The sequence below is a fragment of the Schistocerca gregaria genome, chromosome 1 (assembly GCF_023897955.1).
Source record: "Schistocerca gregaria isolate iqSchGreg1 chromosome 1, iqSchGreg1.2, whole genome shotgun sequence".
Classification (NCBI taxonomy): Eukaryota; Metazoa; Arthropoda; class Insecta; order Orthoptera; family Acrididae; genus Schistocerca; species Schistocerca gregaria.
Genome location: NC_064920.1, coordinates 821,822,920 through 821,837,946, shown reverse-complemented (window position 1 = coordinate 821,837,946; position 15,027 = coordinate 821,822,920). Strand labels below are relative to the sequence as shown.

General features: G+C 43.4%; 1 protein-coding gene across 1 annotated transcript in view; it reads right to left on the bottom strand.

Moving 5' to 3' along the window:
* Positions 1-13,030, bottom strand: part of LOC126271206 (formimidoyltransferase-cyclodeaminase-like) — a 102,544-nt gene extending 89,514 nt beyond the window's left edge. Inside the window, exon 1 of the mRNA XM_049974132.1 lies at positions 12,944-13,030. Within this exon, the coding sequence (XP_049830089.1) occupies positions 12,944-12,997 (54 nt within the window). The 5' untranslated portion in view covers positions 12,998-13,030. The remainder of the gene's footprint in view (positions 1-12,943) is intronic.
* Between the last annotated feature and the right edge of the window lie 1,997 nt (positions 13,031-15,027).

Sequence of the window (15,027 nt, the reverse complement as noted above, 5' to 3'; positions counted from 1 at the left end):
TGCACTTGTCTGGTCAATAAAAGGACAGTAAATGCTGTTTGTGGGTGACTCCGGAGTTGTCGTCCGATGTGTCGCATATGTGCTCGATTGAAGGCGAATATGGTGATCAGACAGTCCAAGGCAATATATCGACACTGTACAGGATGTTGGGTTGCAACAGTGGTATGTGGGCGAGCGTTATCCTGTTGAAAAACACCCCCTGCAGTGCTATTCATGAATGGGAGCACAACAGGTCGAATCACCAGACTGACGCACAAATTTAGTCAGGGTGCATAAGATAACCACGAAATCGCACCCAAGACCATAACTCCAGGTGTAGGGCCAGCCGACGGTCGTTAAATACCGTTCCCAATTTATCCGCAATACATTAAGTTTGCTTATGTTGACAGTCATCTGCTAGTTTTTTCATCAAGCTTTCTTCATCTACATCTACATGGATAATCTGCAAATCACATTTAAGCGCCTGGCACGCTCGTACAGCGTGCGGGAAAAACGAACATGTATATCTTTCGGTGCGAGCTCTGGTTTCCCTTATTTTGTTGTGGTGATGGTTTCTCCCTACGCAGACCGGCGTCAATAAAATATTATCGCATTCGGAGGAGAAAGTTTTTGATGATTAAAATTTCGTGAGAAGATTCTTCCGCAACGAAAACCGCCTTTGTTTTAATGATGCCCATCCCAATTTTATGATTTACAGGTACTCTTGCATTTATCGATACTCCAACTATGTAACTGGTATATACACAATCCGGACTCATGTAAATAACCTGAGATAGTTAGCTGTGATATCTACCAAGTCAGTGTAAAAATTCGTGGGAATTTAAAATGGAGTGATCACATGCGGTCAAGAATAGATAAAGCAGGGGGCAAACTTCTGTTCATTGGTAGCATACTGGGAAACTGCAATAACTGTAGAAGGGACATTGCCTGCAAAACACTCTCGCGATCCATCATAGAACATTGCTCAAGTACGTCGGACCCGTAGAAAATTGGACTAACGGAGGAACGAAGCATGGTAGCACGAATGACCAAACGCGTCTTGGACACATAGGAGAGTACCACGGAATTTCTGAAAAACTTGAACTGGTGGCGCGTGAAGATAGACGTTAAAAATCCGCAAAAGCCTATTTACAAAGTGCCAAGCAGCAACATTGAATAAGGAATTTACTACAGATCCTTATCTATCGCAGTGCAAGGACAGGATTAGATTATTTACAGCATGCACAAGGTATTTCAGTAGTCATTCTCACCGCGGTCCATTCGTAAATAGAGCGTGAAAAAATCTTAATACCTAGAACGTTGGGAAGTATCCTTTACTGTGTACATCAGACTCGTTTGCAGAGTACGATAGTAGATCATCCGTGTAATATCATAAATAGTAAATATCCTCTTACGTTACTTATGAAGCGACCAAGCGAGAAGTGAAATAGCGTACGAACAGCTCATTGTTTCGTGGAGTCATACACTAATGAGTCCGTTGATGTTTAGAGGCACTGTCTATACAGTAACAGAACATTGTTATGTGCGATGTGATGAATACCATGACATTTCTCAAAGCGTATCAATTCAGTTGTTGCTGAGTATCAGCAGTTTCATTACTAAAAGCTGTGTGAAGAGCAAGGAGGAGGAGTAATCGAGATATCACGTACCTACTGTATCTTACAATAGTTAGATTTGGTTTGAGGATAGCTCCAGATAGCAAGCCAAAGAAAAAATCAATAGCTGTAGCATAATTCTTATTTTAAACATTTTTGCTATTTCGGCATGTGCTCACTCTCCTTGTGACAGATCTGTAATTATTCGTTGCTCGCATGCAGTTTTTATGATTTTTCGGGTTCCGTACCTCAATCGCTAAAAACGGAATCCTAGTGTGATCATTTTGTTGTCCGTGTGATAAAACTATTTTTTTTTCAGGAACGGATGGAGGTAACAAGCTGAAATTTATGTCAAATACTAAATTCTACGGCCCTTGGCTGCGTCCTATGTAAGATCGCTAAGCGGGCCTAAGGCTTCCGTTCAGTCCTTTGTTGACCAGTCTGATGTGGCGGTTGAAGGAAGTTTTTAAATTTCACGTTCAAGAAATCGTTCACACAGGAGAATCCTACAAACATACCATCATTTGACAATCGGTCAGACTCCCTTATGGACGACACAGTAATAAGCATCCCTGGCGTAGAGAAACAACTGAAATATTTGAAAGAAGTTAAATCTCCAAGTCCGGATAGAATCCCAATTCGAAAAAAAAGTAGTTCAAATGGCTCTAAGCAGTATGGGATTTAACGTCTGAGGTCATCAGTCCCCTAGACTTAGAACTACTTAAACCTAACCAACCTAAGGTCATCACACACATCCATGCCCGAGGCAGGATTCGAACCTGCGACCGTAGTAGCTCGGCCACAGCGGCTGGGAATCCCAAGTCGGTTTGGCAAAGAGTCCTCTACGGCATTGGCCTCTTACCTAGACTGCGTTTTATAGCGAATCTCTCGCCCAGCACATAGTCCCAAGCGAATGCAAAAAAGCGCAGGTGGCTTTCGTATATTAGAAGGGTAAGATAACGAACCCACAAAATTACAGACCAGACTTCGGTTTGCTGCAGAATCCTTGAACATGCTCTCAGTTCGAATGTACTAAACTTCTTGAGACTGAGAAGCTTATATCCGCGAATCAGCATGGCTTTAGAAAGCATCGCTCGTGCCGAACTCAGCTTGCCCTTTTCTTCACATACAGTGAATGGATGAAGGGCAAAAAGGCAGATTCCATATTTCTAGATTTCCGGAAAGTGCTTGACGCGACGCCCCATTGCAGGCTGTTAGCGAAGGTACGAGCATATGGAATAAGTTCACAGATTTGAGAGTGGCTCGAAGACTTCTTAAGTAGTAGTACCCAGTATGTTATCCTCGACGGCGAGTGTTCAGCAGAGACAAGGGTATCGTCAGGGGTGCCCCAGGGAAGTGTAATAGGACTGATTTGGCGGACAGGGTGGGCAGCTATCTACGGATGTTTGCTGATGATGCTGTGCTGTACGGTAAGGTGTCGAAGTTGAGTGACTGCAGGAAGGTACAAGAAGACTTAGACAAAATTCCGAGTTGGTGTGATGAATGGCAGCTAGCTCTCAATGTACAAAAGTGTAAGTTAACGCGAATGAGCAGGAAGCACAAACCTGTAATGTTCGGATACGTAATACTAGTGTCCTACTTGACACAGTCTAGTCGTTTAAATATTTGGGCGTAGCGTTGCAAAGCGATAAGAAATGGCACGAGCGTGTGAGAACTGTTATAGGGAAGGCGAATGGTCGACTTCGGGTTGTTGGAAGAATTTTAGGAAAGAGTGGTTCACCTGTAAAGGAGACCTCATACAGGACGCTGGTGCGACCTATTCTTGAGTACTGCTCGAGTGTTTGGGATCCGTACCAGGACGGATTGAGGGAAGACATGGAAGCAATTCAGAGGCGGGCTGCTAGATTTGTTACCAGTAGGTTCGAACACCACGTAAGTGTCACGGAGATACTTCGGGAACTCAAATGGGAACATTCTTTCCGAGAAACGCTATTGAGAAAATTTAGACAACTGGCATTTGAAGCTGACTGCCAAACAATTCTACTGCCACCAACATACATTGCGCATAAGGACAACGAACATGAGATACAAGAAATTAGGGCTCGTACAGAGGGGTATAGACAGATGTTTTCCGTCTGCGAGTGGAACAGGAAAGGAAAGGACTAGTAGTGGTACAGGGTAACATCCGCCATGCACCGTACGGTGGCTCCCGGAGTATCTATGAAGATGCAGAAAACACCTAATTTTCTAAGGGAATGCAATGAAACCGATACGGCCGTTTATGGCACATATTTTGATTGGTTCAAATGGTTCAAATGGCTCTGAGCACTATGGGACTTAACAGCTGTGGTCATCAGTCCCCTAGAACTTAGAACTACTTAAACCTAACTAACCTAAGGACATCACACACATCCATGCCCGAGGCAGGATTAGAACCTGCGACCGTAGCAGTCGCACGGTTCCGGACTGCGCGCCTAGAACCGCAAGACCACCGCCACATATTTTGATACTCGGAAACTCACTCATCAGAACCTGTAGGGTACATCAGGTTGATATGGAATCATGAAATTTGGCTAGAAGCATGATTTCACAGTACGAGTAAAAGAAAAATCCGAAAATTGTTAATTTGTAATAATATCACATAAAAATATTTTTGTCCCATTCGTTGTCCGCTGATCTGTCTGTCCGTCTGTTAGACCCCATTTTCTCTGGAACGGAGAGAGGTGCCAATTTGCAATTTAATACTAAGGTCTACGGTGTCTTGGCAGTGTAAAAAATTTAATCTTCTAAGTCAATGCAATCAAAAGATTCGGTCATTAATGTGACATATTTTGATATTAGCAAACTCAGTTATCAAATCCTATAGAGGAACTATTTATATACACAATTAACTTTGTGCGGATACCCTGTACAGTTACTGAATAGGAACAGTGAGAACATCAACCCCACTGCACGAAGGTACAGCGACAGGCAGCCCCTCTGATCGTTTGGTACAGCCCTGTCGCAGTGCTGACTCTGCCACCAGTGGCCTCCACCAATGTACTCGGCTCAGTAATTTCACTAATTGGATCCAAAGGCAATATTTAAGTACCCATCAAAATAAACCGAAAGCCAACATATTACAAGGCGCCACTGGGTAAGACTGTAGTCAGCCTGTTTTACCAATGAGATGCACTTAATATCGCCTCTAAACGTGAAATTCTCCCACTACGGTCTAGGTGTATGTAAACGAATTGTGCCTAAGGAAATGCAAGGAAAGAGTTGGAGCTAATACGTGGAATGTGGTTGTGTGCCTTGATTAAACTTTAATATTTACTAAGTAGTGATAGGGACTATCGGCTACTGTGATCAAACAAGGATTACAGACCACATACATTTATTGTTATGGCTTCAATGATTGCTGAGAACAAACAAGGATCAAATAGTCATTGCGGGAGACTCTGTGCATTTACACAAACGAACATGTGTTAATTGTGGATCGTCGGAGGGAAAGAACTGGAAAATTGATAATAAAATAAACTGAAGGAACAGGAAATCGCGTTAAATGACAGCTAATCGAGGAATTGAAGTGTTGGTGGTGACTGCATCAGGAGGTTAGTGAGTAAAGAGAAACAGAAGACCAAACAGTAAGATCATGGCCAAAAGATCACCACACAGTGACTGATTGATGGATCTGAACCAACAGGCCCATCAGTCTGTTCGAATTTTTTACACCATTTTGCTGCGACACTCACATCATTTGTGTGAGACGAGGTGTGATGAAGTTGCAGGTGGGTTATTTCATCAATCGGAAACCTCCCAACAAGTTTGTTTTGGGAGGTTGGGCGTCAATTTTTTGGATGATTCTGAATGCCATCCTATCCGAAGTCCTATTTCCAGCAACTTGCAATTCCGCCCTGTGACACATCGCAAACGTCAAAGATTCTGAGTTCCGACCTATCAAACGGCTGCTATTTTTTCTCACTGAGGAGCGATATCATTATGATCGTCTGCTTAATAGTGTGTTAGTTTACGTTTAGAGGGCAGTATTGGCACGGTTCTGCGTGGTGCGGATTTGAAGAGACCTTTGTAGGTTTCCAAAGGTAACTGGCACGAAATGTTTACGCACAGGTCACGCAATTCCGATAAATTAGGGGCGAGTGATTTCTGGCGCTGAGCTGGTGGCCGATAGCGTCGCAGATGTTTTCCATACGTTTTAGATCAGGTGAATCTGATGGACAACACATGAACGTGAGTTCAATTTCACGCTCCGCAAAAGTTGGCAGTTAATCTGCTGAAAGACGCCATCACTGTCGGGAAAAGCATTAAGCATGAAGGGATGAGGGTGTTATTCAGTGATATTCACGAAGTCTACGTCTATCTTGATACTTTCGATGACTACGACAGGTCCCACGAAAGCCCAGGTGAATGTTTCTCAAAGCACAGTATTTGCCTGCATGACGGCGTATCCGGACACGATCATCTCTATGGTACAGCAATACATGCGATTCATCAAATCAGGCGACACACCTGTGTATAGCACGGTCCAATCTCGATGATCTGGTGCCCACTGTAAACGTAACTGATAATGCCGTTCGTTCAGTATGGAAATACGCAGGGGTCGTCCACTGCGAAAGCCTGTCCTTAGTGGTGTGCTGAATGCTCTGCTCATAAACACTACATATTGTCGCCAGATCTGTCAAATATCATCGCCTATTCTGCTTTACAGAGCCTCCGACCTCCATGAGGTGCGATAAGAACTGGAGATCAACACCTTATTGCCTGCTTGTGATTTCATCGTTCTTCAACCACTTTTGAGTTTCCACAAATGCTCACGATAGCAACACCCGAAGAGATGAACACTTGCGCTGTTTCCGAGATGCTCGATCCCAGGAGCCGGTACTAAGAACCTGCCGTTTGTCAAAGTCGTCTACGTCGTGAATTTCTCAGTTTGAGCTGCGTATCGTCGCTTGATCCGCAGCTCGTGTCCCCGCGGTAGCGCTCTCGCTTCCCGAGCACAGGACCCCGGGTTCGATTCCCGGCGAGGTTAGGGATTTTCACCTGCCCCGAGATGACTGGGCGTTGTTGTGTTGTCTTCATCATCATCAATTCGTCCCCATTACGGTCAGAGGAAGGCAGCGGCACACCACCTACATTACGACCTTGCCTAGTACGGTGGTGCGAGTCTCCCGCATCATTCCCTTACGCTCTGTCAAGAAGCATGGGACTTCATTTCCATTTTCCATCGTTGCTAGCATGATTCCTCAGTCGCCTCAGCTCCATGTATATACTTTTCTTATTGTTTTACGTTACGAGGCGACATTCAATCCCGCTGTGGCAAGAGGTCATAATGTCTTGGTTCATCAGTGTCTACACGGACAGCAGGTTGAGAAAGCGTTCTGGCCATCTCCCATCCAGCATCCAACCTCGCACCATCTCCTTCTCAACAAGTAAATAAGCAGACAGGCAGGCAATTGCCTGGAGACGGTAGTTCTTAAATATATTCAAACTAGCATAGGAGTCAGCTAAAATAGAGGAGGAGGAGACTAGTGTTTAACGTCCCGTCGACAGCTAGGTCTTTAGAGACGGAGTACAAGCTCGGATTAAGCAAGGAGGAGAAGGAAACTGGTCGCTCTTTTTCGACAGAACCATCCCGGCATTTGCCTTAAGTAAACCTTAATCAGGATGGCCGGCCGCGGGTTTGAACCATCGTCCTCCCGAATGCGAGACCAGTATGCTAAGCGGCAGGCGACGCCGCTCTGTCTCAGCCGATATCGTCAGACATACACTGCTACACAGTAAAATTGCGACACTGGTGGATAGCAGATAACTTAGGTTTACTTATCCTGCTTTTACACTACAGTGGGAACAATACATGACTAAATTTGTGGGTGATATGGGCGTATAGAGGATGCGAAACTGAATACAGAGGCCGGCCGTTGTGGCCAAGCGGTTCTAGGCGCTACAGTCTGGAACCGCGCGACGGCTACGATCGCAGGTTCGAATCCTGGCTCGGACACGGATGTGTGTGATGTCCTTAGGTTAGTTAGGTTTAAGTAGTTCAAAGTTCTAGGGGACTGATGACCTCAGAAGTTAAGTCCCATAGTGCTCAGAGCCATTTGAACCATTTGAGTACAGAGCTGCCACCTCTCGCAGCCACAATGGCTAAGCTTCGAGTCGAAAAGATCTTGGATGACAGATACGGGCATGTCATTCCACGCAGACTCAGCTGCATGTCACCAATCGTCAGTCGTAGGAGCTTGCGTATGGTAACGTGAGAGTCTTTTACCGAGCCATGTCCAGATGTTTTCAGTGGGTGAGAGATCTGGCGAACGTGTTAGCCAGACCAGCAGTGATCATCCTGTGAATGGCCTGTCGTTATCTTGTTGAAAGATGAAATCACAAGCACCTCAAAGATGGGACACAGACAATGTCCTTAACACATAAGAACTGTAGAGTCTGCTGTTAAAATCACCGGATATGCCAGACTGTCCAATCCAAAAGAAAGCAGGTGTTGACAGATGTGAAAATTACGGAACTATCAGTTTAATAAGTTACAGCTCCAAAATACTAACGCGAATTCTGTACAGACGAATGGAAAAACTGGTAGAAGCCGACCTCGGCGAAGATCAGTTTGGATTCCGCAGAAATGTTGGAACACGTGAGGCAATACTGACCCTACGACTTATCTTAGAAAATATATTAAGGAAAGGCAAACCCACATTTCTAGGATTTGTAGACTTAGAGAAATCTTGTGACAATGTTGACTCGAATACTCTCTTTCAAATTCTAAAGGTGGAAAGGGTAAAATACCGGGAGCGAAAGGCTATTTACAATTTGTACAGAAACCAGATGGCAGTTATTAGAGTCGAGGGGTAAGAAAGGGAAGCAGTGGTTGGGAAGGGAGTGAGACAGGGTTGTAGCCTATCCCCGATGTTATTCAATCTGTATTTTGAGCAAGCAGTAAAGGAAACAAAAGAAAAATTCGGAGTAGGTATTAAAATCAATGGTGAAGAAATAAAAACGTTGAGGTTCGCCGATGACATTGTAAATCTTTCAGAGACAGCAAATGACTTGGAAGAGCAGTTGAACGGAATAGACAGTGTCTTGAAAGGAGGATATAAGATGAACATCAACAAAAGCAAAACGAGGATCATGGAATGTAGTCGAATTAAGTCGGGTGACGCTGAGGGAATTAGATTAGGAAATGAGACACTTAAAGTGGTAAAGGAGTTTTGCTATTTGGGGAGCAAAATAACTGATGATGGTCGAAGTAGAGAGGATATACAATGTAGACTGGCAAGAGCAAGGAAAGTGTTTCTGAAGAAGAGAAATTTGTTAACATCGAGTATAGATTTAAGTGTCAGGAAGTCGTTTCTGAAAGTATTTGTATGGAGTGTAGCCATGTATGGAAGTGAAACATGGACGATAAATAGTTTGGACAAGAAGAGAATGGAAGCTTTCGAAATGTGGTGCTACAGAAGAATGCTGAAAATTAGATGGGTAGATCACATAACTAACTAGGAGGTATTTAATAGAATTGGGGAGAAGAGGAGTTTGTGGCACAACTTGACTAGAAGAAGGGACCGGTTGGTAGGACACGTTCTGAGGCATCAAGGGATCACAAATTTAGCATTGGAGGGCAGCGTGGAGGGTAAAAATCGTAGAGGGAGACCAAGAAATGAATACACTAAGCAGATTCAGAAGGATGTAGGTTGCAGTAAATACTGGGAGATGAAGAAGCTTGCACAGGATAGAGTAGCATGGAGAGCTGCATCAAACCAGTCTCAGGACTGAAGACAACAACAACAACAACAACAACAACTACAACATGCCAGACTGAGGTAAGTACGTTTGGCACTCAGTGGCGCCCAATGCCATCAAGTGCGGGTCCCATATGATGATGTCAGATGCAGCCTGGCAACATTCGTTCTCTTCGTATCCCACACACAAGGATACGTCCAATGGGATGCTGTAAGCAGACCCAGGACTCTTCTAAAAAGAGGAGGTGGCGACACTCCCGTTTCCAGTGTCGACGTTGGACGCACATTGGCTGTGGTTACCTTGCAGACAGTTCGTCGTGGTCCAGACATTGTGGTAGTGTCTATGTGGGTACTCTTTTTGCTGCAAACGAGCCCCATTTGCCGACTTGGCTTTACAGTCCTTCATGGCCATGCGAACCGTCTGTCCTCTGGAGCACTGGTCACTTTTGTTCATTGAGATTAAGCTGGACGTCGATTACGGCTATCCTGAATCCATAGACACTCATGCGATCGTGACCATTACGAGCAGCAATATCGCAGGACCGCTGCCTCGACAGGTCACGATCCTGCCGCTGTCGAAATCCGACGCATAATTCTTGAAGAACCCCTTCTTTCGCGAGATTTAATATGGTATCTTCGGAAACAAATGTATCTTCAGAAGCAAAAGTGATTTGGGAATGGGGAACCCTTTCGTGTAATCTTTCCTTACTGAATGTAAATAGCATTTCTCCTACCTACGTCGTGCTGTGACGCTGTAATGTTAATTATCTCGATATCCAAGCGGGTGGTACACTATAAGCCAATTCGATGTTCGTTGCACCCGTCATCAAGGTGTTGCAATATAAATTGCCACCTGTATACATTCTCTATCTCTGTGCAGCTGTAAAATCTCACTACAGTGCGTTCATTTCACAGTAGAGCAGACAGACGTAATTTTGCTGTTGTGAAACAGCATTTCCGTTCGCTAAATTACCTGTTAGTGTTTACCAAATATGTGTCGCGAGTCGTGAGGTTTTACAGCGGCCACAGAGCCTCGAGGAATTAATGATTACAGAGTGTGGCTACGAGTCACTATGTGCGCTTGAAGGATCAGGGCTTCAGTTTCAAATTTTGGTCCGTCAAGAAAGCTGAAATTCTCACAATTCTTGGACTTGTTGTTGTTGTGGTCTTCAGTCCTGAAACTGGTTTGATGCAGCTCTCTATGCTACTCCATCCTGTGCAAGCTTCTTCATCTCCCAGTACCTACTGCAACCTACATCCTTCTGAATCTGCTTAGTGTAGTCATCTCTTGGTCTCCCTCTACGATTTTTACCCTCCACGCTGCCCTCCAATACTAAATTGGTGATCCCTTGATGCCTCAGAACATGTCCTACCAACCGATCCCTTCTTCTGGTCAAGTTGTGTCACAAACTTCTCTTCTCCCCAATCCGATTCAATCCTTCCTCATTAGTTATGTGATCTACCCATCTAATCTTCACCATTCTTCTGAAGCACCACATTTCGAAAGCTTCTATTCTCTTCTTGTCCAAACTATTTATCGTCCATGTTTCACTTCCATACATGGCTACACTCCATACAAATACTTTCAGAAACGACTTCCTGACACTTAAATCTATACTCGATGTTAACAAACTTCTCTTCTTCAGAAACGCTTTTCTTGCCATTGCCAGTCTACATTTTATATCCTCTCTACTTCGACCATTATCAGTTAATTTTCTCCCCAAATAGCAAAACTCCTTTACTACTTTAAGACTTAGCAAGACATAATTCTCCACAACGGATATAACCTTTCAGTCCAACGAGCTGTTATTGGAAAACATCCTGGTATCAGACAAATGGTGAAATATACACTAAAACAGTTATTTCTTAAATTTAATATGTTTTGATTTTTTTTTGCCTTGTAACAGTATATCATGCATACCTGTTTACAGTGACAAAAAATAGAAAATAACTTGACTACTACGGTGGCTAAACATCAATATTAAAAAGCAAAAGAAAAATAAAATAGCCACACAAGGGAAAAAATTTGAGGTACCCAAAATACTATAAGTTCTAGACCACAAAATTCTAACATCATTCCTTTTTTACGAATAGGTTTTGTGTCAAAATAGATAGTACCATGCCACAGAGATTGATATCGGATTTCATTTTCATGAAATGGCAGACGAGACAGCCCGAATACAGTGACTCAGTCAGAAACGAATGTGACAGGGATGTAAGGGTGTTATCATTATAGCATTTTGTTATGAAACCTTCTAATGGTGAATGGATGTGAAGTATAAAAGGCGAAATTACAAATATTTCCTTACATTTGTTTTTACCAAATATAACCTCAGTATGAACAAGTTCTTTGATTATAGAAGAAAATTTCGTGTCATATTATTTTATTGGCGTCAACTAGGGCCATATTTGTGGTGTCACTGGATTTGGTAGTTCATTTAACTTTCTTTTGTGCCTCTAACTGACTGATGGTGCGCAGTCTAAACCGCTGTCCAAGATCATCTCGGCTTGTTGTTTGTTGGTCTCCGTTTATCCCAATGACCACTACCTTTTGTAATCGAGATTCTGGGGAACTTCAGTTTTAGTACCTAGAGTTCGTCTTTGCAACAGGATTTGGTTTTTTATCGAAAGGCTTAAGGATCTTTTCCGTCAATTTGATTGTATTCATTCTCTTTAAGTGAGAGTAAGATCTTCCCACCTTACGTGGTGCGTTTTTTTTGTTTTTTTTTGTTTTTTTGTTAATTTTATTAATTTTTCTTCACTTTCTGACTGACTTTCAGATAGGTCCATCCATTAAGTCACAATAAAGAATGAATAGGCGAATGTACGAACTTCGGCACATAAAACACTGCGCAAGCCTACCCTCAGAGCTGCGATGTACCGAACGGGCTTCAGTAGTTTACAGAATATTAAATAGGAGAACATTTCCCAACATTCAGAAAAATTATATTTATTTGCTTACGAACCGGCTGTCGGCTTCTTCGGCCATCTTCAAGTGACAACTGAATGTTGCAACGCAAATAAAAATGATGCACTATTTACACAGATATTATTTGTGCAGAAGATACGGTACGTATTTTTAAGTAACGTTCCGATATAAACATTTACCGTTGAACTAAATAGGTTGTGTGGCCGTTATCTTCTGTTTTAATAATCTCCTCTACATGAAGGTTAACTGCACTTTTATAGTACACTTTATAACACTAACTGAACTTACTGTCGGTGCCTGACAGAACATGATAATAGTATTAAATAGCAAAACACTTTCTAATGTTTTGTAAAATTATATTTATTTGGTCACAAACCGGCTTTTGGCTTCCTAGACCATCTTCAGGTGACAACCGTACCCTTTTCTTCTTCCTTGGCTATAAACCAGACTTTTAAGCGTAATAGACGGGTACAGCTTCTTATGAACATTACTGCCTGAAAGGATTTTGGGGGCTGCGAAGAGCATCAGTGCTCTTTGCCAAATGCAGTACTACGACTTAAGCTATAACAAAGGCCTCAGAGTCTCTTTAGGCCGCCTTACTTTGGAAAAATAGACATGTCAGACTACTAAACTGTGCCGCCAGGACTCCATTTACTGCAAGCTCTTGCATCACGGTTGCTGACGGTCTCGTTGTGGGGTAGAGAGGGCGTGCTTACCTTAGCGTCGCGACCCTCCGAGAAGTTGGGGACGCAGAGCACAAGCCTGTCCATGGTGCGTGCGGCGGCTGCACTAGCAGGTGTGGCGACTGCGAAGGCCAGATAGCGCGCCGCCAATAAATGTCTCCGCACCAGCCACATTACATAATTCTCACTCGGAACGGGTTCTGTTTGTTGTGAACGTCTCCTTCTGGCGCAGCCTAGCGCAGAGCCAGCTCCTACTTGTAGGACCTTCATGGAATACTTTCTCACCCTTAACCTTTTACCTACAGAATGACTTACAGAGCAATGATTAAGTATCAGTTGCCTTTGTATTTACTTAAGGTCCTCAGTTCAATTTCACATTCTTCGGAAACTTTTCCGAAACATTGCTAAGTATTTCATTTCGTCGCCTCTAACTAATGAGCGAGTGCACTATCTGATCAAAAGAATCCATATACCTACTACTGAACGTTGTATGAGGTGTGTTCATCCTCTGCCTTTTTGACGGCTGGAAACTCTTTGAGAGAGGTTTCTGGATGCCTGTGGAGAAATGGGAGTCCATTTATCCTCAAGAGCCAAAACCAGAGAACGCAGTGTTGCTGATTGCTCGGGTGTGAATTGAAGTCGACGTTCTAACTCAACCAATATGTGTTCCATTAGGTTCAGGTCCGGACTCTGGACAGGACAGTCCAATTCAGGAATGTTACCATCCACTAATCATTGTCTCAGTGACGCTGATTTATTATACGGTGCCTTGTCATGTTGTTATAAACAGTCTTCGTCTTCGAACTCTTACTCTACTGTATGTAGCGCAAAATGCTGTGAAATGAGTTCGCATCATTCCACATTTAGCGTTTCCTTCAGCAGAATCACATCCTAACCACTAAAAACATCCCCATACCATAACACCACTTCCTCCATACTTCACTGTTACGCTTATGGTAACATGACGGCAGATAACGTCCTCCAGGCCTACGCCAAATCCAAAACATTCCATCGAACTGCCATAGGATATAGCGTGATTGATCACCGGAATCACTCGTTTCAAGTCACGCACATGGATTCTCTGCGAATCACATTCAAGTGCCTGGCGGAGGGTTCATCGGACCACCTTCACAATAATTCTCTATTATTCCAACCTCGTACAGCGCGCGGCAAAAACGAACACCTATATCTTTCCGTGCGAGCTCTGACTTCCCTTACTTTATTGTGATGATCGGTTCTCCCTATGTAGGTCGGCATCAACGATATAACTTCTCATTCGGAGGTGAAAATTGGTGGTTGAAATTTCGTGAGAAGATTCTGGGCAACGAAAAACTCCTTTGCTTTAATGATGATACAAAACGTGCTGCCCTTCTTTGAACTTTCTCGATGTACTCCGTCAGTCCTATCTGGTAAGGATCCCATGCCGCGCAGCAGTATTCTAAAAGAGAACGGACAAGCGTTGTGTAGGCAGTCTCTTTCGTAGATCTGTTACATTTTCTAAGTGCCCTGCCAATAAAACGCAGTCTTTGGTCAGCCTTGCCACAACATTTTCTGTGTTCCTTCCAACTTAAGTTGTTTGTAATTGCAATTCCTAGGTATTTAGTTAAATTCAAGGCCTTTATAATTGACTAATTTATCATGTAACCGAAGTTAAACGGATTCCTTTCAGCACTCATGTGGATGACCTCACACTTTTTGTTATTTGGAGTAAAAAATGTGTGTGAATTCCTAAGTGACCAAACTGCTGTGGTCATCGGTCCCTAGACTTACACACTACTTAAACTAACTTATGCTAAGAACAACACAGTCACCCATGCCCGAGGGAGGACTCGAACCTCCGGCGGGAGGGGTATTTGGAGTCAACTGCCTATTTTTGCACCATACAGATATCTTTTCTAAATCGTTTTGCGATTTGTTTAGATCTTCTGATGACTTAACTAGTCGATAAACGACAGCATCATCTGCAAACAACCTAAGACGGCTGCTCAAATTGTCTCCTACGTCGTTTATATAGATAAGGAACAGCAAAGGGCCTATAACACTACCTTGGAGATACTATCCCAAGCGTCACCAGGCACTGGCTACAGAAATGTGTAGCTAATGAGGAGCTGCTCGAC